Genomic DNA, 26,195 nt, shown 5'->3' with positions numbered 1-26,195 from the left:
TGTTCATTCCGTTTTTAACAAAAATCAGACTTTGCTTTAGAGTTTTGATTCAACACAGTGTTTCAAATAATAACGCAAATGAAAATGGTTCAGACAAAACTGATGGGACCCTTAACATACTATTTTGTTGAACAACCTTTATAGGCAATCAGTGCAAACAAGCAACTCCTGGAGCTCTCAATGAGAGTTCTGCACCTGTCAACAGGTAGTTTGGACCACTGTTCCAGCTGTGTCAGGTTTGAAGGGGGGCTTCTTCAGACTGCATGTTTCAGCTCTTTCCATAGATATTCAGTTGGATTCAAATCAGGGCTCATCGAAGGCCACTTCAGAATAGTCCAAAGTTCTGTTCTTAGCCATTGTTGGGTGCTTTTAGCTGTGTGTTTTGGGTAATTATCCTCTTGGAGGACCCATGACCTGTGACTTGAGACAGAGCTTTCTAGCACTGGGAAGTACATTTTGCTCCAGAATGTCTTGATAGACGGGCGGCGCGGTGGCGCAGTGGGTAGCGCTGCTGCCTCGCAGTTCGGAGACCTGGGGACCTGGGTTCGCTTTCCAGGTCCTCCCTGCGTGGAGTTTGCATGTTCTCCTCGTGTCTGCGTGGGTTTCCTCCGGGCGCTCCGGTTTCCTCCCACAGTCCAAAGACATGCAGGTTAGGTGGATTGGTGATTCTAAATTGGCCCTAGTGTGTGCTTGGTGTGTGGGTGTGTTTGTGTGTGTCCTGCGGTGGGTTGGCACCTTGCCCAGGATTGGTTCCTGCCTTGTGCCCTGTGTTGGCTGGGATTGGCTCCAGCAGACCCCCGTGACCCTGTGTTCGGATTCAGCGGGTTGGATAATGGATGGATGGATGGATGTCTTGATAGTCGTGAGATTTCACTGTTCCCGGTGCAAACTCACGACACCCTGTGCCAGACCCAGCAAAGCAGCCCCAAAACATAACCGAGCCTCCTCCATGTTTCACAGTAGGTTTGGTGTTCCTTTCTTTGAAAGCTTCATTTTATCATCTGTTAACATGGAGCCAATGTGACATGGCCAAAAGCTCCAGTTTTGTGTCTTCATCTGTCCAAAGGTTATTCTCCCAGAAGCATTGTGGCTTGACAATATGCATGTTAGCAAATAACAGTCTGGCTGTTTTATGTTTTTCTTTCAGCAGTGAAGTCCTGATGGGTCTTCCTCCATTGAGCCCACTGTCTCTCAAAAAGCGACAGATGGTGTGATCCGACACTGATGGACCTTTACCTTGGAGTTCAGCTCGTATCTCTTTGGACATCGTCACTGGCTTTTTGTCTGCCATTCTCACTATCCTTCAGGCCATTCCTTACGCTGCTATGTCCAGGGGGTTGGCTAAAGTCAAATTCACCTAAAACTACTTCATAATATTTGCAACTGTTGTCACAGGAATATCAAGCTGCTTGGAGATGGTGTTTTAACCTTTGCCTTTAACATGCTTGTCTATCATTATCTTCTTGATGTCCGCAGACAGCTCCCTCCATTGCTTTCTCTGGTCCTTGTTTAATGTGGGACACGTGAGAATAGCAAACAACAGAGTGACTACTTTTCTCCATTTAAATTGGCTGATTGTACAATTGGAGACGTGTGATACTAATTAAAGAAAACAACTAGTTTGAAACATCACTCTAATCCAGGGGTCTCCAACATGTCGCTCGTGAGCTACCGGTAGCTTGCAACCCCTTTCCAAGTAGCTCGACAAAGGGTTAATGAATCCTACATAAATTTGAAAACTTGATTAGTCAAATTAGGGGTGGGAGATCTTTCTAAAAAATCATATCACGATCCTTTTAAAACAAAATCACGATCTACAATCTGAATTGCAATCTATCTTTTCAATGTGGCATACACTTAAGAGAATATCCGGACTCAAACTCATCAAGACTTAAGTAACACTTTATTTTAAATATCAAACAAAATTGAATTCAATTGCTCTCTCTTTTGCTAGCTAAGCGGAGTTAAGGAATACGCCCCGCAGCTGGCGAGTGAGTGAGGAAGGCCTCCATCCCCTTGGCCCACCGGGTGTTTGTCGGATTCGCACAAATAAATCGGTACCGCAAGTGAACTATGATACACAGTGAAATGAGAGAAGTTGCAAAGTCAACCAGAATGTTCGAGCGAATTATAGAAAAAAAAACCTGATCTAAATCCGTGAAGTAGTTCTCTCGTGAAAAGCGGACAGACATACAGACAGACAGACATTGGATTTTATATATTACGAGCTGTATATACCCGGCGTTGCCCGGGGCAGAAGTAACCTAATCGGTCAAACACTTACATATATACCAAAGTAAACGTAATCGGTCAAACAGTTACATATATAAAAAAACCGAACCTAATCGGACAAACAGCTTCATATATACAGAAGCGAACCTAATCGGACAAACAGCTAATCTATATACATAAGCAAACCTAATTGGTCAAACAGTTACATAAATACAAAAGCAAACCTAATCGATCAAACAGCTTCATATATACAGAAGCGAACCTAATTGGTCAAACAGTTATGCATGTGCAGAATGATTTTACAAACATTATGCGTGTTAACAATCATTAAAAAGAAAAGATTGAGGAACTCTTCTTGTATATGTGATGAAGCCACTAACAAGACAGATTTTTTTCAGGACCCAGCTGTTTCATAACTAAACTACTGCCACCCCAAAGTAATGCGTAATAGTGGTTTTTGGGGTAGCTGTGGAATAAAAAGGGTGTTTTTTAGTCAGTAAGAATCTCACACTACCCTTCAGTACGGGCTGAAGGGTGCCTATGTAAGGTTTTACATCCTTCCCGTATGGAAAAAAAAACCATAGTAAACTTTTTTTTGATCATTATAGATAATCTCAGTCAAATCGAAGTACGCATTCTCAATTTATTTTTATGTAATTTTTACTTTTTCACAAAGCCATCCCATGCCAATTTGTATGAATAAACTTTTGCTAGAGAGTTAGCAAAAGTTTATTCATGCACATATTTTAATACGGATAATCTATCTCTAATCAAGGTTCTCATTTTCATTCTAATTTAAAATAATAATAGATACTCATTTTTTTCTTCTGTTTTAGAAAAACCAATCTATGCCACCTACGTCTTCGTCAAGTCAGCTTCATCCAGCTTTATCACATATAGAAGAAGAGTTCCTCAATCTTTTCTTTTTAATGATTGTTAACACGCATAATCTTTGTAAAATCATTCTGCACATGCATAACTGTTTGACCAATTAGGTTCGCTTCTGTATATATGAAGCTGTTTCATCGATTAGGTTTGCTTTTGTATTTATGTAACTGTTTGACCAATTAGGTTTGCTTATGTATATAGATTAGCTGTTTGTCCGATTAGGTTCGCTTCTGTATATATGAAGCTGTTTATCCGATTAGGTTCGCTTTTTTTATATATGTAACTGTTTGACCGATTACGTTTACTTTGGTATATATGTAAGTGTTTGACCGATTACGTTACTTCTGCCCCGGGCAACGCCGGGTATATACAGCTCGTATACATATACACACATACATGCAGTTTTAATAACACAGAAATCAATATAAACATTAACATCATTATCATATGAGAATATGAAGTAATATATAAGAAGCACATTTCATATAAATATAAATTATTAAACAGTAAAATCTTCTTCTGTAATTTGCTACCGTGGCAATTTGTGTGTCTGTCCAGGATTTTAAATGACCTGTAGCTCGCAAACCGTTGCACCTATACACTTGAAATGTGGTACACATATAGTACGTCACGTCTACTATCCGCTTTATGGGTGATGATTGTTTTAGTCTTTTTATCTTTATTTTATTTTATTGTACAATCAAGTCGTATCTGCGCACAGCAGGGCAGCCGTGGGCGGATGCGTATGGTGTATTCACTCGATGTTATCGTGCATTGCGCTGTCACTGGTATTTTGATAAAAGAATTTGAACAATATATAAGAAGCGTATAAATTATGAAACAGTAAAACATTAACATTTAAGAAGTAAAGTTACATTAAGTACTACTGCTGTGCCTTTGGGTATACCTCATTTTTTGTTTGCCCATTACATGCTTAAATGTATACATTTTTTGGTGCACCTACCCGAGAACACGCGACATATAACCGAGCGTGGGAGAAGCATGGATTTTAAACACGCGTTGAGTTCATCTGCTGGTCTCCCTCGTGAAATAACTGGTAATGTTTGACTAAAATCTACAGCGAGTAAAACGACATTAGCTCCTATTTTTTTTTTTACGATCTCTGAGATGTTGCTTTTTTCGGTTGAAGGCTTCATAAGCTCTTTTATGTTGTATGGTGTACTTATCCCAAACCATCATCTTTGAATGTTGCAAGACTTTCGCCTTGTATGTAGATCGGGGTAATTACATTCATTGCATTCCTAGTCTGAATCACAATGTGATTGTATGGGTGGTTACCTGGCACTGTAGGGTTGCCACCCGTCCTTTAAAATACGGAATCGTGCCGCGTTTGAGAATGAAATTGCGCGTCCCGTTTTGAATCAATACTGGAGGGGATTTATCCCGTATTTTTTTTATCATTTTTTTTTTAAAGCAGCGTCTCATGCAAATCATCCCACACGCATTTTATGAAGATGCCTCCTTTCCTACTTTTGATTGGGTAATACTTGATGTCATCGTTAGTTTGATTGGTGTTTTTAACTGTCCCGTGAGTAGGGCGTGTCTTTCAACCTTAAGCAGATTTTTTGCACTGGTATCACTGACCTCGACGACGGCGACGTTATACGTCAAAAATAAATTACGATAAATGACGATTTTAGCGATACTTTATTACGACGGCGGCTACATAGACACGATCAAATAAAAACAAAAAAATCAAATAATCATTCTACATTTTCAAAACGTCGAAAAAACGACGGAATGAAAAAAAGGCCCACCCGACGACCCACCCATTCCATTTTTATATATATAGATATATTTGTAAACCTTCAAAATGATGTGCAATTAAAGTCTCAACAGCATTCTTATCATTTCTGGAGCTTAGTAGAGCCAGAGAACTATAAGAATTTTCACCAAGCAGCTCTGAAAATGTCTGCTTTGTTTGGGTCTCCATACCTCCGTGAGTCTGACATGAATGTCATGAAATCAAAGTTCAGAACAAGTCTGACAGACGAACATTTAAATGACTCCATAGAGCGAACCTAAGTGGCTCCACTCCACCGTACACCTGCCTCTCTTGTTGACTCCATGTAGTGCCAGTCATCTGAGTAACTAAAGAACACATCACACAAACAACGAATAAAGTGACAGTGACATGGAACAAAATGACAAATGAATAAGTCAGATCGGTGTATTTGGAATTGCATTGTTTTGTTTAAACAGCATTCATGTTTTAATTCAATAGTGTGAGATACACTAGAAAGTGCACACAGACATCCATCCATCCATTATCTAACCCGCTATATCCTAACTACAGGGTCACGGGGGTCTGCTGGAGCCAATCCCAGCCAACACAGGGCGGAAGGCAGGAAACAAACCCTGGGCAGGGTGCCAGCCCACCACAGGGCACACACACACACACACACACACACACACTAGGGACAATTTAGAATCGCCAAAGCACCTAACTTGCATGTCTTTGGACTGTGGGAGGAAACCCACGCAGACACGGGGAGAACATGCAAACTCTATGCAGGGAGGACTTGGGAAGACATACACAGACATACAAAACTTAATATTTTTTGTGATGTTTAAATTCAAAATGTGAGTTGTGGACACCAACATTTTGTAAATGCTCAGGCAAAACAAGCTTATTCAGTTTGTTTGGGTAAGCTATGAGAATAAACGTTAGAAAACATGAGGAGCTCTCAGCCATTTTCATTTTGTAAAAGTAGCTCTCAGGGGGAAAAAGGTTGGAGACCCCTGCTCTAATCTAATTATTATGATCTTTTCTAGGGGTACCAACAAAGAAAGAATAAGAAATACTAATAAGAATAAGAAATACTAATAAGGAGACCTGGGTTTGCTTCCCGGGTCCTCCCTACGTGGAGTTTGCATGTTCTCCCCGTGTCTGCGTGGGTTTCCTCCAGGCGCTCCGGTTTCCTCCCACAGTCCAAAGACATGCAGGTTAGGTGCATTGGTGATTCTAAATTGGCCCACGTGTGTGCTTGGTGTGTGTATGTGTGTCCTGCAATGGGTTGGCAGGGTTGGTTCCTGCCTTGCACCCTGTGTTAGGATTCAGCGGGTTGGAAAATGGATGGATGATCTGCTTTGCTGTACTTGATGACATATCAAAGGCAGCCACGTATTCAGGGCACAATTGCTTTTCATGTCATCACTTGTCAGGGGCATACAGCACTTTTTAATTGAGCCATAAAGGTACCAACAGATTTGTCCACATCTGTAGCTGTCATACTTTTATAAACCTGTTTATCAATAAGTTGTATTTTTCTGTTTCTTAAAATGAGAGTCCTTTAGTTACCTTGATAGAAGTCTTAACAGCTAGAGAAAAGGAAGCAAAATAAATCGGGAACCTTACCAAATTATTGGAATTGCCAAAGGCAAAATTGATAATTAGTTGATCGACTGACTAACATCGATTCTTTTTCTCACATCAGTACACTTTAACCACAACTGGCCATGGTCATTTTTTCCCCCATTTGTGTTGCTGTTAGTATTTTTCATAGTTGGTATCATTCTTCACAGATGTTTGCCCATTGTTGTGCTTAGCCATTTTTTTTAAAATAAATCTTGCTGGACAACTCATGTGGGCAAACAGAAGCAGATTTCAGAAGCCAAAATTCATTAAGTTGGTGGCCACTGATACTTGAATCAAAGCTGAGAAAGCTCACAATGATCATGTGATGGACAAGGAAGTTTTAGGTGATCCCTGAAGATGTGTCTCTTCACAATAGTCCCACAAGTTTTGGAATAACCACAACTTCTCAATTCAATCAACCCTTGGCTAACTTCTTGACTGGATAGTGTATTGTGTCTTGGTCATGGAGTCACTGAGCGTCTTTCCCTCGAATTTAATATTTTGCTTCACTTTTCTAGAGACTCAAATGTAAAAGCAAAGTTTTTTTTTTTTTGGTGGAACCTAAATCAAAAGACAAAATTATAAAAAAACAAAAACATGCATGCATGTCCATATTCACGTGAACACAACAGCTTTCCCCACTTAACTTACAGCAGTTCTGACCCCCACATATTCAAGAGGAATGGGGTGCACACCCTTCAGATTCTCAGTATATCTAATCACAGTGACTGGTTGCTTAGTGGCAAGACGTGTATTCTTAGTTTAAGTATTGGTACACATGCCGGCCTTTTGTCCTGCTTAGTGCTGTTCCTCTGAGGCGGCTGCCAAAGCCAGGGGATAAACACTAGGAACAAGGATTTCTAGACCACAGCACCAAGAGTATTGCATACCACACACAGAAAATGACAGGGTACCTTTTTTTGAAATTATTATTTATTTGATATAATCCTGGCCTGGAAGCTCTACCACTCATTCACCCAAAGACTTCCTGCAAACGGCCACTCCAAACAAGTGTGTTACAGCAAGCTGTAGTTCCTCACAGAGGAACACATGCTCATTGATTGACAGCAAACATTTTGAATTTGTTCAGGTGTAGTTACAGTGATTTCCCATCTCCCCCCTCTTTCAACAGCCAAGAGATCAGTAACCTATAACTCCATTACTGATGCTATACCTCAGCGGCCGACTGTACAGCAGAGCTCAGCCAGTAGGCCACACTATGGCTCTGTCCCTGTCCTGAACACACTAGCACACAAGGGCAGTGTTCTGGATGCACCATCCAAAATAATTTTAACAGTTACGTGGACTGGTGCTTCCTAAGTTCATGATTGACATGTCTACGGAGTTCTTGCATTGTTCCTGGGACCTCGGGAAATGTGTTATTGCACCAAGATCATGATCTCACTTTAATGCTTTCTTCACGCCACCATTTTTGTCAATGGCCTCCTTAAAATCCTTTGCCAGCTCCCTCAGCGGGTCCATGTAGATATTCACGTTATCTTCCATCCACTCTTCTATCGTGTCAGGGAAGTAGGTACTCTCCATTTGGGTGCGAAAACTTTGGATAAAGTTCTCCCATTCTTCTAGGAACCTGCACAGAACCAACATGAAAAATATAAATAGTGATCAGAGACTGGCCAAAATAACAAAAAGGAATAGGAAACTATCAAGAAAAACCCTGGTCACTCAAAGGATTATTTTAACAAAAATGTATGCCAAAAAAATACTATATTCAAAATAAAAGAATAAAAATTCTTTACATTTTTATAGCGCTTTTCTCACTACTCAAAGTGCTTTACATAGTGAGTGAGGAGCCACTTCAGCCACCACTAATGTGCAGCAACCACCTAGATGATGTGACTGCAGCCATTTTTGCGCCAGTACGCTCACCACACAATAGCTGTTAGGTGGTTAAGGGCCGAAAGAGACAGCTAATTAGAGACAGGGAATGATTAGGGGGCCAGAATGACTAGGATGTGGTGGGCAATTTAACCTGGACTTCAGGATACACCCTACTCTTTACAAAGGATGGTCATAAAACATCACTGGGCAAAGAGAGTCAGGACCTCGATTTAATGTCTCATCCGAAGCCATTTTTACAGCACAGTGTCCCTGTTACTGCACTGGGGCAATGGGATTGACATTCAGACCTCTGGGTAAGCACCCCTTGCTGGCCTCACCAACACCTCTTCCAGTAGCAACCCAAGCTTTTCCTAGATGGTCTCCCATCCTAGTACTGGCAGGGCCCAAACTTGCTTAGCTTCAGGTGGATGACCTGTTCTGAAGTTGATGCAGTGTGGAAAATGATACAATAATTAATTACACACCTAATTTCAAAAAATGGAGGGGAAAAAAAATGTACAAAATTCACAGAAGAGCATGATACAGGTTACCAAGGGACCATGATGGGCAGAAAATACTCAATATTATGACGCTTACTGTCTGGAAAGGGACACTTTGACTTCCTTAGCTCAATGGCTTCTAAACTTACTTCAGCATTTTCTCTCCAAAAAAATCCAGATTACGTGGGTTACCAAAGTGATATTTTCTTTGGTAATGAGAAAACCATCCTCTGATGTGCCTGAAAGAGATGAATAAAAGAATTCATGAGAGATCATCAAACCAAATCTAGGTCCTAGTAGAGCTACAGTGAGTTACTCACTTATTGTTTAAGAATGTCTCAGTCTCCAACTTCAGTTTGTCTCTGATATGCAGGACCATCCGGTAGATCTCACTGCCTGGAAACACCCCGCCACCCTCACTTAACAAAGAGGAAAAGAAGCAGAGATAAGAGTGGAGAATAGCATAGCAGCAGGCACCCTCTTGGATGAAGACTGGTGGTATAGAAGGGTGACAAGGGACCAAAAGTGTGAAATAGTCATATTCTAGCACTTATTAAGAACTTATTAAGCTTTCTATAGAAATGCTAAATGCCTGGGAAGTTGGAGTCTCCATCTTCAATGAGGGGAATTATCATTAAGAAGGAGATGATGAGAAGCAATTCCATGTGTTGGTGTAGTCTGGCGTAAAAATCCAGGTGGCAGTTGAACTAATTAGCCTAGCAGTGTAACCCTAGCTATTGTCATTCTAATGATTGTTGCAGCAGGGTACCTTACATTATCAATAGCACTAGTCCCCTTGTCCAAACTGTGGAATAGAAGAGCTTACCATAGATTGTTCTTCAAGTCAATATTGGTGCAACCCAAAATGTCAAGTGTGGTCTTCTTTGACTCATCATTAAAGGCACCTGTGGCAAACAGGAAAGATTTGAGAGATAAACTTGGGTAACTAAGGCTTGTACAGTAATGGAACGCTGTTGACTGGCTTACCATGAATAAGACTCTGCAGGCAGACCCCCAGGGACGGCAGGCTCACAGGCAACAGTTCACACAATACGGAAAAGTGGTCATACCTAGAAACGGAAACATGCTGGAGCTTCCTGCAAACCACTGCCTTTGCCCATTAGATGTGTAGTATAGACTATACTCACCTCTGCCAACCAGTCAGTGCAATCCCTTGCCAATGGATGCCCGGGTATTTGGCCATGGAAGAGATTACCTTGTGCCAGGAAAGGTGGTTGTTCAGGTGGACTCCAATAGGAGTCCATATTTGTGCCACATCAGATGCCCCCTTGAAAGCACTGGCAAACCATACTGTCTGAAAGCCAGCATTAGCATAGCTGGTGATGTACTTGTCTGTAGGAAGAGAAGAAAAATGTTTGAAAGAAAACTCTCTCATTGTCTCACCAGAATAAATAAGCACTCTCCTTACCAATGGCCTCAAAATTTAGTTGTTCACCATACTGCCAGATCATAGGGGCAGCAAAGCGAGTTATTCCAGACTCTGTCAAGAAGGGAGGAGAAATATGAGTCATTCAGGGTGCTTCACTGTATGCAACTCTCCGGCAAGCAAACTGCATGCGTCAAGATGGCTCACCTTTAATCAGGTCAATGCTTGTCCGTCTCATCATGTCATCCCACAGTATCACACCCATCCAAGGATATTTCTCCACCACAAAGGCGCTAACCTCTTTCACATGGTTCAAGTACATCTGGCCCAAGTTACCATTGTTGTTCCTGAGCCAGTTCTTGGAATCTATTCCCTCCCCAAGATGGAAAACCTGTTCCAAAAGAAGACCAGTAAAATGATGAGCCTTCAACCCAAGAGCCATCTGCTGATCAGGAAGGGTGACCAATCCTACCTCATCTGCTCCAATGTGAATCCACTTGGCTTTACGGTGTCGATCAAGCACCTGACTTAGAATGGCTTTCACCAGCCCCAGAGACTCAGGATGATGAGGATTTAGGCTGTTGGGAAAGCGTTGAAATTCCCTGAAAGACCAGTATTTTTCATGCTTCAGGACAAACTGCCAAGACATGTTAGAGGAGAACATCAGAAAAAGAATAAGCAGTACCACGTGTACATGTCTGTAAATGGCAGATTTATCTCTCCCTCAGCAAGAAACCAAAAAAAGACTGTCAGAATGTCACCACTTAGCCTTCATCAGTAATTTCTAACTGTAGACACTGAGCGGCCCTGCTTTGACTTCACTTACTTCCAGATGACCAAAAGTCTGGATCAGAGGAATAACCTCTAGTTTATTTAATTCTGCAAGTTGCTGTATCTTCTCCACATCTTCAATGCTGCAGTAACAGAGAGCAGATAAAAACAAGATGAGCACATGCAAAGCTGCTTCCCAAGTCTGAGTTAGAGGGCAATGTAGCAATGTCCACCTTTGACTATGCACAACAGTCTGACTTCACTTGCTACATCACCTGCTTCCCAAGTTACAAATAAAGAGACTTTCATTATCATCTTTAAACAATGAATAAAAAAAAAACCAAAATGAATGACTTGTCTAGTTAATTAAAGCCAGGTGTAAAGTGTGGCACTAAGTTTCACTTGGTGATCAGCTTTGATGGATGGGCATCAGCACGAGTTTACCAATAAAATGTATTAGATGCATGAAACATGGCAAGTAGTTTCCTCCTCACCTGTATGCATGTGGCGACCGCAACATTGCAAAGTCACCTTCAAATGGAAACATGTCCTCATACTCAAGAAGAATTCCTGTGGCACCCAGGGTGGACAGAAGGGGGAAGACCTGTAGGGGAATCATTTAGAGAAGATGAGTTATTCTTCAAAGCAACATGGTGACATGGTGGTTTGTACTGCTGCCTCTTATTTTCAGCATCCTTGCTTTTATTCCAAGCCACCATGTGCCATTATTGTGGGACTAGAACTTTCTCCTCCTGCCCACATGGGTTTTTCTCCCACATGTCAAAAACATGCATGCGAGGTTAACAGATGGTACGAAACTGGCCCTGGTGTGACTGAGTTTTCTGGAATGGTCTGGCACCCAGTCCTTTTCAGGGTGTCTCTACTGAAAAATTCACTCAGGGTTTCATCCATTCCCTCGCAGTTAAGTGTTCTCCACGAGATGTCAGCAGTGGGCCGTTAATACAGGACAATGGAATTTCAAGCAGCAATATCTTCTGTTAAAAAAGATCTCCATCAGCAAAGTGGCAGAAAAAGCAGCCATGAAACCAGCAGCTCTGTGTTCAACCCCTACTACCAGTCTCTCAGGAATGAATATGTAGCTGTTGTTTCACATGGGTCTAGAACCGTGTGTTTGTTTTTTGCATTTTTTTCCTTTTCTTTTGTGATTGAGGTTTTAATGCCTTAATCATTTTGTAAATGTTAATTATGTAGCTCTTGTTCCTTCTGTTAGCTTAATTATCTCTTCTCGATATTGCCAATCATGGGAATAGTGTGGATGAGGATGACGACTTACAGCACCTTAGGCATACTGAAATTACTGGAAGCCACTCCATCTTTGCAGTGTGTTCTCTGCTCCCTTTCACTTGTGGTATCTGTATGGTTTTGTGGGGAGAGGAGTCTGAATTTGTTTGTCCTTTTTGGACTTTTGATTCCTGGCATTTAAATTATGTATTCGATTTTTGGATATTTGACCTAGCTCTTTATATTTTTTGTAATTCTCTGTAGTAATAAGTTAGCAATTTGTGAAAAATTGACTTCATACATTCATTTACAGTTCACTTGTCAAAAATAAAAACTATGGTGTTTCGCAACCAGTGAAATTAGCTTAATTGTGGGGAAGAAAGGTTTTTAGTTCCCATCTGAGAGCAACGTCATATGCTTATTCCACATACATCTCTGCCTGGCTTTTAGTGTTTAAATAAAGAACTCTAGAAAGGGGAAAAAAGAAGTCACAAGTCACTTCCTGCTGTTGACATTTTGTGGAGCTGTGAGATGTGTATTTCTAGGGTCATTATTGTTACAAGTACAGAGTCCAGCTAATTTTTCAGCACGATTCCTGCTTTGCCAATTATGAGAATCTTTGCAATCACAATCCTAAAGAGGCATCAAAGGCTGAAGCAATTCTTGTGCATCATCTGCGGGAAGCAAGAAACAGGAAATGATAGTTGCTAGGTAACGGCAAGTGGTGGGCTTCCTGTGCATTTTTCTGCAGAGAAAATGCTGTAATGTATGCAATGGTGCATTCTGATGTATGTAGAAGATATACAGCATGCCATATGTATATACAAAGACTTAAGGAGCAATATTCCTTACTTCATAAAATTCTTTCAAAAAAAAAAAAAAACGATGTTTCGCAAACCATTTTTACTGTTAATTTTTGCAAAAGTGTATGCAAAGTGAAGCTTCAAAACGTCTGTTTTCTCCTTTGATATATGAATTATTTAGCTTTTTTCCTAAAGTACTCTCTTTTACTGAATTTTTGTATTTAGTGTTATTGATATTTCTACTTTTTGATATTTTGTTTTCTGCGGTGGGTTGGCACCCTGCCCGGGATTGGTTCCTGCCTTGTGCCCTGTGTTGGCTGGGATTGGCTCCAGCAGACCCCCGTGACCCTGTGTTCGGATTCAGCGGGTTGGAAAATGGATGGATGGATATTTTGTTTTGAACTTTTTTGTTAAGTAAAAATTTCTTTAATATTCTAATTTAGTTGTAGCCAGGGTTATTAATGGTTTCCCTTCCCTTTTGCCATTTGTTTGGGTACAGCGCAGATCCTGTCACAAACCTGTATAGGACAAACAGACTCCAGAAGATGATGACTGATAAGTGTGGAGCGATGAGGAAACTGACCATTCTAGGCTGTCACACCTCGTCACTGGAGGGGGCAAATCAACATAAATGCCACAATGACAACTAAAAGTGGTCTAACTTTCCCAGACATAATGCATAATCTTACAAAACATTCTCAGACCCACTTGCAGCCTTTTCTGACAGAACTGAGCACAAGACAGGAATCATCCATAAAAGCAGTGTCCGTCCATCGCAGGACCCACTCTCATATATGGAGTGGAATTTGATCCATGTGGTAGTAGCTGTAGCCTCCGTGATGGCAAGAGGCATCTTCTTGCAGTCAAATGCAAGAAAAAATAACAGGAGATACCTATGATAGTCACATCAGTCTCTACAAACAAATACAGCCAACATGTGGATATACTGTCAAGTTAATCAAGTAGGGAAAGACAGCAGAGTACTCACTTGTTCTAAGTAGGAAACTTTGAGGGCCGCTCCTTTAAGGTCTAGATGAACGAGTCTCAAGGGTGATGTGACCATGGGTCTTTGTGGCTTCTCTGGCTCTGGAGGTGGCAAAGCTTCCTTGAAATGTTTCTCCTCTGATGCAGCCTTACCTTCCTGTGCAATGGGTGCCATGAATTTGACATTGTTCCCCCAGAAACTAGATGGTAACGTAGGCTTGGGTACTAACCTGCAACACACAATGAAGAATTATGTACAATGTATGACACAGTGGTCTTATATCCCTACTCTGCACAAGAGCCATTTAATACAGAGCACCAAAAGATAGTCATACAAACACACCCTCTCAGCATTACCTTGCTTTGAAGAACACTTTGAAGAGAGCCAGAACAACAATTGTCAGAACAATAAGCCGCAGTGCAACATGTCTTCTGTAGCCAGTCATCACTTGCAGATTTTACCTAGAAGGAAAAACAAATGAGAAGAGCACCATGGTTTTAGCAAGGCTGGCATTGAGCACTTCCCCTTGGAGGAGGATCTCTGCTCACTGTGGAGAGTGCATTAGATAAGAAGGCTGTGGAAAGATCATAGCAAGGTTATTATAGTTAACGAAAACTAAAATCAAAATTGAAACTATTATTAAAAAAACATTTTCATAAACTGAAATAAAATAATTAACAAAACTGAAATGAAAAACTAAAACTAAATGAAACTATTAAAGTAGCTGAAAAGACTAACTGAAATAAAATAATAACTTAATAAACATAATTTTAGTTTTCGTTTTTGAATTAGTTTTTAACCTTTATAACATTTAACTCTAAAACTGAAAGCCATCCACCACGAGCCGCCCGCACATATTCATCCAGTGATCGGCGGCTGGTGATGGCGGGCGGGTGTTCACACAGCATTTGTGGTGACACAGCGAGCTGAATATGCGTGTAAAGCCTGTGGAATAGAAAGCGATTTACATGCTGCCTTTCTCTGCACTTGTTCTATATCAATATATAATTTAAACACCTGAAATCAGACTGTGCTGCTCAACAAAAACTTTACCATATGGACAGAAAAATCATGAGTGAGTTACATTTCAGTTTATTTCTAAGGTGCCTGCTTTTTGTTGACAGTAATTCAACTTCCACTTCGCACTCGAAGTATACAAAGTATAGAGAAAGTATACTAATCATGAAAAAAAATCAACTTCGACATTTTGACGAATCTTGATGTTTTAGACCTCCCCGAGTCAGAAAATATCGTTTTTTAGAATTATGTCTGTGTGTGTGTATAAACACGATATCTCAAAAACGCAACTAGATAGATGGATAAAATTTGGCATGTGGTTGTTACATCAGAATTGCAGATCTGTATTTCCATTAACCGGAAGTGGTACTTTACCTGAACACATACTCGATTTTTTTTTTTATTCATGCAGCTGCAGAGTCCGATTTATTCACATTTACTTTTAGAATAATTGTTCAATATATTATTAATTTGATTTGTTGTTGATGGTTCTTTAATGTACATAATACAATCATTGTCATGCGGTTTACTCCTCAAATATCCATCCCCATATCTGAGTACATGAGAAAGTCGAGGGGAGGCCACTCCCGATTTTTGAAAATAAAACGGCACTGATCGAGAGACTGATTAGGTCATCATACAAGATCAGCATATTGTTGCTTTAAAAACGTTGTTTAACAACAATGTGATACAAATCTTGTAAAATTCCCGAGTTGGCAATGTCCCTCCTGAACTACAGGTAGGTGGGGGAAGAGAGTCTGCCAAGTGGTGAAAAGCTAAACATACAATTTGTTTGTGTATTTATTCTATATTTATTAATTTATCTTTTTTAGTTCATATTCACAACTCAAAATACCTGATATTGTGAAAATAATCCAGTAGCAGAATTATGCTTTAAAATATCTGTCCCCATTTTTTCAATGTTTCTCTCCCTCTCAAATCTCTCAAATCATATAGTTGAAATATTATATTCTTTTTGCTCTTAACATCTGCCATTATCATACATATTGCATAAAATCTAGGGATTTTTCCTGCCTTGCATCCAAACCTGCTGGGGTAGGCTCCAGGTTCCTGTGATCCTGCTATGGATGAACTGGTTTAGATAATGCATAAATTGTTCTTAATCTCAGATACTGTTTCTGTCATTTTGTGCCTGTCCATACTCTTATTACCTGCTCTTGCTCTGCTCATTAAGGGTTTACTGTTCATGTCTCACTGCCCCTTACCTTCACACTACATACCTGTTTTTCTTTTGTTTCCCTCAATACAGCTAGGTGGGGTCTGCACATTGATTCAAGCCTAAGACCCTTGTTCTTCCTTAACCCCTATGATTTTCATGGTCACACCTGTCAAAACACAGTAGATTCTCTATTCTTATTTTTTTATATATCTTTCCAGGCATGCAGGTGCAAAATACTGTCTATAAATTGTTTGTGCCCGAGATGGAATTAGAGATGGCTGGTAGAAAATAACAAAGCCCAGTGTTTGACATTTTTGAATGAAACATTGAAGGCATTCATTAGAAGCACATTGTCGTTGGAGCAGGAGATGTTGTGTGTTGTAGACATTTACAATAAAAAACCCTCACATCTTAAAATTCACCTAAAGTTCATTACAAATTTGCCCATTTTGAGCAATAAAAGGAAAAGAAAAAAGTGCCAACAGTCAGCGCAGATTTGTTCAGCACAAATGACATAGAAAATATTTTACCAGACAAAAACAAAACCAAATAGTAAAGTGTGTTGTGTAGTGTAGCAAGCTTCCACTAACATTAAATTCATATTATATCCAAACCCATTAAGTGTACAGTTCTGTCTCATTGTGACTCAAAAACTAAACTAGTAGCTCTTTAACCGTACCATAATTACAAAAACTAAAACTGAAACTAATATATATATAAAAATAAAATAGAAATGTCTTTGTAAAATAAAAACTAAACTAAAAATACACGATGAAGGAAAACTAAAACTAAACTGAATTTCCAAGTAAGGTCAGAAAAAATATAGAAATAAAAACTAATATAAAAAGACAAAACTAATAACCTTGAATCATAGGCTGGGGCAGAGTTTGGCCATTACAACCATACCGCTGCATAATGTATGTATATATCATATGCAAATTCAGATATCAAACATTTTTATAATATAAAGTTATAACGTAAATTTCAGTTACAATAACACAAGTTTCTTTAACAATATTAAAATGTCCGAAAACTTTTCTTGCCTGCATATTGTACTTGTGGCAAAATCAAAACATCTTATTTTTTTAAATGAAGTTAAAAAATGAATGCATGGTCTTGGATATTCTGGGATTGATTTCGTTATTTTCAAAGACAAGCAGATTTGGTAGACTGGTGATGCTAAATTGGACCGTGTGTGTGTTGTGCTTGTTCACCTAGCAATGGCCTGGCCTCCTCTCCAGGGATAGTTCCAGCCTTGTGCCCAGTGAGTTTTCCTGCTTACCTGCTCTGGATATGTGGGGTTAGAAAATGGATGGATTAAGGGAAAGCTCAAGCACTTTTAATTTTGCATTCACTTCATCAAAGACACATTTTGATTGATAAATATTTTGTCACAGTGGTGTGTATGACATAAGACTCAGGTTTGCTCAGACCGTCACACTGCTGCTTCTAGATCCAGCACATTCAGGCATAAAGGCTGGTTTATTTCTGGGTTATTCGTGGAGAATCAGGTTTCTCAGAGGCCAATAACTCAATTTCTCTAACTGGAATAAGGGTTTACATGGCATCTTAGAAATCCAATTTTCCTTTAGCTAAGCTCTCCTTCTCAGGGGTGGGGTTTGATTTGTCTTCAATTTTGTTGGGTTATAAATTGATTGATCTGTTTGTATGGAATGATTACAATGAAAATTAATAAAATAAAAATATAAAATAAAAACAGTACTTAAAGAAACCTGAAAAAAAAAATCAGGTTTCTGTGAATACCCAGGTTATTGATGCATATAAATGCACTGACTGTGAGCAATGTGTCTTGACCAAAAACTGTCACTTAATGACTAGGAGTGTGTTTATCGAACAGACTCATAAGTATAAATGGGTTTTGGTCACTCATCACGCACCCACATTACTTTGTGTGGTCTGAGCTCAGTCTTCACACAGTAAGTATAAAACAGACATAATACGCAGATATTCTTTTATTTAAATGGCTGCAGAATTGCATGAGGAGCTATTTGCCGACCGGAGTGGCTGTGTGGCATGTAAAAGAGGAAAAAACTATGCAAAATATACAAATTGTAGTAACCTCTCTGAAGCTGAATTTGAAACATTAATCTGTGATTTATAGAGTATAGAAGGTTTATCGGTTGGTTTTACGGACATGCAAGTGAGAGTTGCTTAGGTAGGATGGATTTAATTATCACATTCACTGATCAAAAAAACAGTCTTCTATTGGAAATGTATTTTCAGTAACACTGTGCACCCCCAATTTAATTCCAGTTATGGTCATACGGCATTAAGAGCATTACTGCCGTTTCATCTTGCGCTTTGCTTACGTCCCAATTCTTTGATTCTGTAACCGTTTTTTATGTTTGATTCTTCTTTTTTTTTTTTAAACCCATGGATTAAATGTATCAGACATAAATCAACGACAGAAAATGTATTCCGAAACTACTTTGCCGGTAACGCACTACGGCGGACGTTCGGTAGTTTGTTTTGTTTTTTGAATCAGAACAAAATCGCAAAAGTCACTGAAGGTGTTAATGTCGCTGTTGCAACTCCCGTGCAAAAACAAGTACGGGCTCTGTAGTCTAGAGCTCGTCAGGTGTGAGGGGTCACACGAGCCAACTCTGTCTTTCAACTCCCACTGACCAATCAGGAAGCGACTCCATGTTTATTATTTTGCAAGCAGGGCTGTGGAATGTTTGTGGACGCGAGATAGTGAGGACAAACTGGTCGGGTTGGTGCAAAGGAACCACCCACGGTCTGTTATCGCTTCCGAGAAATATCATGATCGGGTCTTCAGAGAAGAAATACTGAGCCCACAGGCTACACAGTTCCTGGTAATAATGCATATTTATACTTTAAACATACCAGCATAATTTACATAGTTATAATATACTGTACGAGCTAACCAAGTAAACCCTGATAGCAAACATACATACGTTTAACTTATTGTAAAAAACAAGGACTCCGGGAAATATTTCCAGATGTTAACAAGCCATAAACCCCTCCCACTCGATGCTGTAGTCCGTTCCACTCGACATTCTGCTCCTGGCTGCAGAGATATATACGTGAAATTGTCCGGGTACAGTGTCTCGCTACGCAATCTCGCGTGAGATTGTTGAAAAAGGCCTCCGTCCTTTTAATCGCATACTGTACGCCTGCCTATGAGCAGTACAAACGAGTCGACTCTCTGTATCGTGACATGTGAGCTTAAGAGACGGAGCAGCTGTATCCTGCGCCCACGGGCTCTGAAGTACACGCACTTCGGGGGCGCGAATCACAATGTTTTGAACGTTTGATACACTCCTGCAGCCACCTAAGTATGAGTCATCCGCATGAACAAAACAGAAAGCGCACAGGTGCAGTGAATTACTCAGGCGTAGAAAACACGCGCAGTGACTTCAGAACCCTTCAGCTTGGAGTTTCCACTTAGCTGAAAAGAGCACCCGACAACCCACCAGTAACGTCCTCCTCAGCAACTCAGAGGGCAAATGAGACAGCGACCAAACTTACCCACCGACCGCACAGTAGAGCGTAGAACCACCTGCTGTCACGCCAGCGCTTCCGGGAAGTAACCTTTCGTTTATTGGAAAGCCCCGCCTTTTAACACTCCCCATAGCTGGAGACCAACTCACCTTTCTACGTGAGTTACTGAATATGAGGAGAAAACACATAGAAGGTGGGTATCGCGTAGTTCAAATCAGGTTTCCTGCCCAAGTCGGGTAGTCACAATGAGGAAGTTGCCGAAATGTAAAAGTTTAGCTGTGGACGGATGTGCAGTAACTAATAAGGTATGACCTTAACGGAATACACAAATAAATGAGAGAGTGGCATTTATTATAGTATTGTGATATAATTGGGGTAGACTTTACTTAAGCATAAAGCAATAATTTCAAAGCTTTCAAAACTAATTTAAAGACTGACAGGATATTGTCCTGGAAGCCTAAGGAGGATGTTTTTGTTGTTATTCTTAAAAGTGCATCTGAAATGAAATAAATGACAGTGATGTAACATATACCTAAGGACTTGCCTTTTATTATAATATTGCTGTGCCATGTCTCTGGTTGCAGCTATTAAATGATCAGGGATATACAGTAAACACAAACACTGGGGTATATTCCGCGTTGATTTAATATGGTCACCAGGCCCAGATTTAGGTGGGCAGAGACTTCAGTGCTAGAGGCATTTTTGGGGCCCTACCTACACAAAATACTAGGAGTGCTATACATATTGTGAGAATTTTGAGACCCCAACGACCCCCCAACTGCACTGTGCGACGACACTCACTTAACGCAGGCAGGTGGTTGTCCACTGCTGGTGCAACTGTAAGTATGCACGCTTCCTGCATAACACACCTGTCACCCACTGGTTGATGCAGGGAATGTTTAAAACCGGCCGCAGACCTAGTTGTGTGCTCACTTTCTGTCTCTTCGCTTATGCAAGAATGCTATGACAGTCATCAGAGGTGACTGTGTGCAGATGGTGCAAACCTATAAATACCTGGGAGTGCAGCTGGATGATAAATTGGACTGGACTGCCAATACTGATGCTCTGTGTAAGAAAGGACAGAGCCGGTTATACTTCCTTAGAAGGCTGGCGTCCTTCAACATCTGCAATAAGATGCTGCAGATGTTCTATCAGACGGCTGTGGCGAGCGCCCTCTTCTACGAAGGTGGTGTGCTGGGGAGGCAGCATTAAGAAGAAAGACGCCTCACACCTGGACAAACTGGTGAGGAAGGCAGGCTTTATTGTTGGCATGGAGCTGGACAGTTTGACATCTGTGGCAGAGCGACGGGCGCTCAGCAGGCTCCTATCAATTATGGAAAATCCACTGCATCCACTAAACAGTGTTATCTCCAGACAGAAGAGCAGCTTCAGCGACAGACTGCTGTCACTGTCCTGCTCCACTGACAGACTGAGAAGATCGTTCCTCCCCCAAACTATGCGACTCTTCAATTCCACCCGGGGGGGTAAACATTAACATTATATAAAGTTATTGTCTGTTTTTACCTGCATTACTATCAATCTTTAATAATGTTTTTTGTATCAGTAAGGTGCTGCCAGAGTATGTGAATTTCCCCTTGGGATTAATAAAGTATCTATCTATGTGTTTTGTTTTTTTTTTATCTGGTAAGTATCGAAGGCTGTTTTACCATTTTAAAGGCTAAATATCACATTTTAAAAGTGTAATATCACATTTTATGAGCCTGATATCAAATTTAAAACACATGATATCAAGTTAAAGGGATGAAATGTTTAAAGGGCTTGCCATAGAGAAGGGAGCGAATGCAGGGCTATTTTACAGTAGTTTTGCAATAGTAATGTCTCCCTGCTGCTAATTATAGTGCAGTTTTTCACAGGGTTTGTTCCCCAAGCATTCAGGCACTGAGAGCGTTACTGAACAAGTGGTATGAATGTGGCCAGGGAGTATATCAGGTAAGCTGTTTTTTTTGTTTTCTATTCAATAAAATGGAGCTACACAACAATACTACTACAACTACTGCTAATTGCAGACACACTCACTGTTGCAAAGGAATAATGTCATATTTATAAAAGCCGTGCATTTATTGAAAAGTAAAGCCCACAAAAGATTACTTTTGCTAACAGACGCAACTGAAAAATGTTTTATCAGTTTGCGTCAGTAGTTCACATGGTATTAAATTGGCCAGACTGCATTGTGTTACCAGTTAGCTCCTGTTGGGGATCAACACTCTCTGAAAAAAAGTTTTTTTTAAACAATTTCTGTCCCTCTCCTCTAGTTTTTTTTTTTTTCTACCAGTTCAATACAAATGATGAGCTGCCAGATTGTTTTCTTCTACCCTTCAAGGGCAGACAGCTGACATCAGCATCCATCTTGTGACACACGTGTGCATGGGAGACAGTTTATGGGCTTGAATAAATAAATCTGTGTTTCTCCGCTGGACAGGGGGTTGGCACCATAATGCAACTCTTTCTCCTCTTTCCTTCTGCAGACCATCAAAACAACCGTCCTGATAAAAAATGTCACTTCCACCTCCAGTCCCTCGGAACCTGCCTCCTTATGACATCATTTCCGCTTCCAATCCCACCTCTTCCTGTCAGTCAACTATATATCAGCCATCTTTCATATTTCAGTTCTGTTTTGGATTTAAGTCTGTTAAGACCTCTTATTGTTTTTTTTTGCGTTTTTTTTTTTCAACTTCCAAGAAGTATATAGTGTGGCTACCCCAAACCTTTTTCTGTCTCCTTTTGTTTATTTTATAATCTATAAACTGGTATCAAAGTGCTTTGCTATCTTATATTCTCAGGCCAGTCCTTTGTATCATAGGGTCTAGAAACACCAAAGTCTGGCTAAAAATTCCTTTAGTGGTTCTCAAACTCGGTACTGGAGACCCACTTGTAGTCCCAGGCTTTTGTTCCAACCAGATTCACAATCAGTGACCATAACACAGGCTTGCAGAATTCAATGACTTGAAAATTGTCTTCAATATTTCAACTGTTCCTTATGTTTTTTGGGGCAATGAATTAAAAAATAATATCCATTTTTTCTCATCGCATAAGGTTTTCCTATAAAACACAAGGAAAAAAATGTAGAAAAAAAAACACTCCGATCACCGGTAAGAATTTATTCAATCTTCTTTTACATGACTTATTCCTTTCAAATTTTATGAATAATCTCTGTTGTAAAATATTTTCAAGTCAGACATCCAAAATAGAACCTACTGTAGCCGCAGGTTTTTGTTCCAACCAGATTCACAATCAGTGACCATAATTATTGATCTCTTTTAATGAGGTGGTCTTTTTTTTCTCTCCTCATATTCTGCATTCAGAACAACACAGTAATATGATTTTTACATTTACTAGGGGGCTTCACCAACCCCCCGGCCTGTGCTATGCGCCATTGGCAAGAGAAACCCCCCAGCCTAGGCTACGTGCCAGCCACTTCGCGTCTCTGCCACTCGCATATGTGGATTTCACTTTCACCAAACAGCAAATCTTTTAATTCTTGTGGATACGCCTCTACATTGGGAAGAAACACTACTTTTCCCTGATGGCAACACGAATTAGACGATCTACAAGTCTCCGACTTAAAGTTTAAACCCGAACAATATATTTGATCTCTTTTCACTGTTCCATTATTTCACCGAGTAATAATTTTCATTTGTTAGCGCTAATGCGATCTTTACTATCATTTTTTTGAGACTTTCAAATTTTAGTACTTCCGTTATCTCTAACCTGCTCTGCATGTGTATCACGCCAACGTTTTTGAATTCTTTATGATGTTCTACTTTGTCATCTACTCTTTGTCTTTTATTTCTGGCCCCGGGCGTTGTTAAATCTCTTGGCACAAAGTCTCAACTCGCGGGACGTGAAAGTATCTCTCTGAAAAAGTCACGTCTCGTCCCAGGCTAAAAAGTCTTGTCTCATCCCATGATTTTTTTTATATAATAGAGAGATAAGATATTTAGAAATATTTTGCTTTTTGCTATAGCTTTAAATGCTTGACTGTTTTGTTGTTTCCCTGTTATTTTGCCCTTTTTCTATGTAGTTTGCTCCCTTCATTGTATCCTTATGATGACAATTAACAACAAGCAGAGCAGACACCCGGATTAGTAACTAAAGGATTAAATAAGCAGAACCCCTGGAAAGGCAGAATGAAAATATTGTTAAAAAGTTAAAAAAAAAAAAAAATAAAGTATAACTCTTTAATACATTTTAATAAAAAATTATCAAGCTTAGTTTTGTCGTTTCTGCATTGACCATAAATAAGAGAAACTAGGAAACAACACTAGTTTACTTAAATAGACAAGGAGTCCAGCTACAAAAACCTGCAGCCTCAGTGGGTCCCCTGGACTGAGTGTGAGAAGCACTGATTTAGGTAACCATTGTAATTAGCTTAACTTACTTATTTATTTATTTTTTTTGTAAAATGGCTTCAGCCTGTAGATACTTCAAAATGCCATGTTTGACTTGACCAAGACCTCCAAAGAGGCTGGGTGTGGAGTTACAGTAACCACCCTGCCTCACCCGTGGGTAAACAAAACTCTCAGAATAAAACTGCTTATCCCACTACTTGGTCTGCCAACACCCATTTTAAAACCTGTATACACAGTGGGACAGGCTGATCGAACACAAGGCTGTTTATTAATTTTCTTTTGCTTTTCTCAGAGAAATGAATCTTTTAATTAAAACTGCAGAAAAGGAATACAATTCATCCATTCATTGAATACATTCTAGTTCAATATGCGCCAAGCACACTGTAATTTAATTAAAATAGTTTACTGATCATTATAGTATATCTTATCTAAAATGTACCGTGGCCAAGATTCAGCCATTAAGAGATGAATCACTGGGTCTCTTCTTCTGGACTTAAACTATTTTTGGCCAAAATGTTTGTATAAGTCTCAGAAAGCCTTGGATTTGAAATCACTTTGTATGCTGAGGAAGAGAAAACTTTATTAACTGTAATGATTATAAGTATCCATCCATTATCCAACCTACTATATCCTAACTACAGGGTCATGGGGGTCTGCTGGAGCCGATTCCAGCCAATGCAGGGCGCAAGGCAGGAGATGGACCCCGGGCAGGGCGCCAGCCCACCGCAGATGATTATAAGTATTTAACTCAAGGACTGTATTTTATACTAATCATGCTGCGGAGAGCTATATGATTTTTATTTCTAAAAATATAAGACAAAAATGTCATTTATGAATTAATAAATAAGGATTATTAATCTAATCAAACAAATATAATCTAATGAAGATATTAAAGTTATAAGAATGTAATCTGTTTATAACTAATGTAATGGGGTATAAGAAACTGCTTAAATTGGGTTTGTGTGTCTACTGAGAAGGGCACATTCCTTAGAAAATGCGAGCGCCTGGTGGTTCTTTGTTATGGTATACTCCTGTATGTCATAAATTAAGATGTAGCCCGTAATCTGTGTATGACCTCAAAATGAACTGTTATGTTTTTTTCTGTTCTCTCTTTGGCTAATGAACAAGCTAGGGGATAAAAGAGAGAAATTTTTTCTTTTAGAGCAGTCTGCCTGAACCCAAATCAGTGGCTCTGAGCTGGGGTGGGGGGAACAGTCTCTTTAATTCACCAAGAATAAAGAAATTGCTTTTTATTTTATATATTGGTTGTCCGTTTCCTTGTCGTTCCCGACTTTCAGCGACCACAATGCCTTAACAGCATTATTCAAAGAAACACCAGAAGGAACAAGGATGGTATGGATGTAATATGCTACACCACAGCACATGTATCAGGGCTTAACATTTATGCACCTCTAGGCCCATGTTGTCTATATAACCTTAACAAAAGAATTCCCCCTCCAGGGGAAAAATGACAAAGGTGAAGAGCCTGGATGTCTAGCTGTTGTGGAAGATGGGAGGTGCTGTCAAGTCTTTTCCAAATCAGTAATAAATGCTGGGAAAGCAAAAATTAGAAAAGAAAGTGTCTTTACTAGCAACACAAAAGGCACAAGGACAGGGACGGGACTAACAAAAGAAGGATCAAAGTAGACATTAATACTCAACGCTAACCCCTGGCCCAGCTTGTCAGAACCCTGATTTGAACCCTTTGACTGCCTCCCAAGTGCATGTGTGTGACAGGAGTTACAGCTTTTGTGATGCTATATGACAAAGGGATATGAGAGGGGGTGTTAACATATTGTGATGTCTCAAAGTTGTAAGGTAACTGATATGGATTACAGACACAGCTGCCTATACTTTCAAGTCTCAGGTTTATGGCAAAGACACCAACTCTGCTATAATTTGGAAGATTATTTGTGCCACAATTACATGCGGGCAGCATGGTGGTGCACTGCTACCTCACAGTTAGGAGACCCGGGTTTGTTTCCCGGGTCCTCCCTGCGTGGAGTTTGCATGTTCTCCCCGTGTCTGCGTGCTCCGGTTTCCTCCCACAGTCCAAAGACATGCCGGTTAGGTGCATTGGCGATCCTAAATTGTCCCTAGTGTGTGCTTGGTG

The 26,195-nt window shown here is 40.0% G+C and overlaps 2 protein-coding genes across 4 annotated transcripts in view; one reads left to right on the top strand and one right to left on the bottom strand.

Annotated features, from left to right (window-relative positions):
- Positions 1–7,793: 7,793 nt before the first annotated feature.
- On the bottom strand, positions 7,794–19,861 carry zgc:113333 (beta-N-acetylhexosaminidase). 3 transcript variants are annotated; one of them, XM_028813824.2, is made up of 14 exons: positions 19,740–19,861; positions 14,386–14,490; positions 14,033–14,258; positions 11,494–11,603; positions 11,055–11,142; positions 10,701–10,865; positions 10,436–10,619; positions 10,271–10,342; positions 9,990–10,194; positions 9,829–9,911; positions 9,668–9,746; positions 9,162–9,260; positions 8,991–9,080; positions 7,794–8,090 (listed from the first exon to the last, which is right to left on the bottom strand). In XM_028813824.2, the coding sequence occupies exons 2-14, from the start codon at positions 14,472–14,474 to the stop codon at positions 7,901–7,903; spliced, it is 1,680 nt and encodes a 559-aa protein (XP_028669657.2). In that variant the 5' UTR covers positions 14,475–14,490; positions 19,740–19,861; the 3' UTR covers positions 7,794–7,900. The 3 variants fall into 3 exon arrangements, with proteins under 3 accessions (XP_028669657.2, XP_028669659.2, XP_028669658.2); XM_028813826.2 differs by having other exon boundaries at positions 19,744–19,764; XM_028813825.2 differs by lacking the exon at positions 19,740–19,861 and adding an exon at positions 19,166–19,188.
- mlst8 (MTOR associated protein, LST8 homolog (S. cerevisiae)) overlaps positions 19,045–26,195 on the top strand; it is a 22,345-nt gene continuing 15,194 nt past the window's right edge. Inside the window, exon 1 of the mRNA XM_051933335.1 lies at positions 19,045–19,063. The gene's annotated coding sequence lies outside the window, so the exon portion shown is untranslated. The remainder of the gene's footprint in view (positions 19,064–26,195) is intronic.

This window comes from Erpetoichthys calabaricus, chromosome 11 (genome assembly GCF_900747795.2).
Source record: "Erpetoichthys calabaricus chromosome 11, fErpCal1.3, whole genome shotgun sequence".
NCBI classification, from domain to species: Eukaryota; Metazoa; Chordata; class Cladistia; order Polypteriformes; family Polypteridae; genus Erpetoichthys; species Erpetoichthys calabaricus.
This window is presented reverse-complemented; position numbering and strand designations above follow the sequence as displayed.

Coding starts and splice junctions, on each gene's coding strand:
- zgc:113333 (XM_028813824.2), bottom strand. CDS start 14,474: ATGACTGGCTACAGAAGACATGTTGCACTGCGGCTTATTGTTCTGACA. Junction 14,259..14,385: donor AAAGTGTTCTTCAAAGCAAG/GTAATGCTGAGA, acceptor TGTGTGTTGCAG/GTTAGTACCCAAGCCTACGT. Junction 10,620..10,700: donor TTCACATTGGAGCAGATGAG/GTAGGATTGGTC, acceptor CTTTTGGAACAG/GTTTTCCATCTTGGGGAGGG.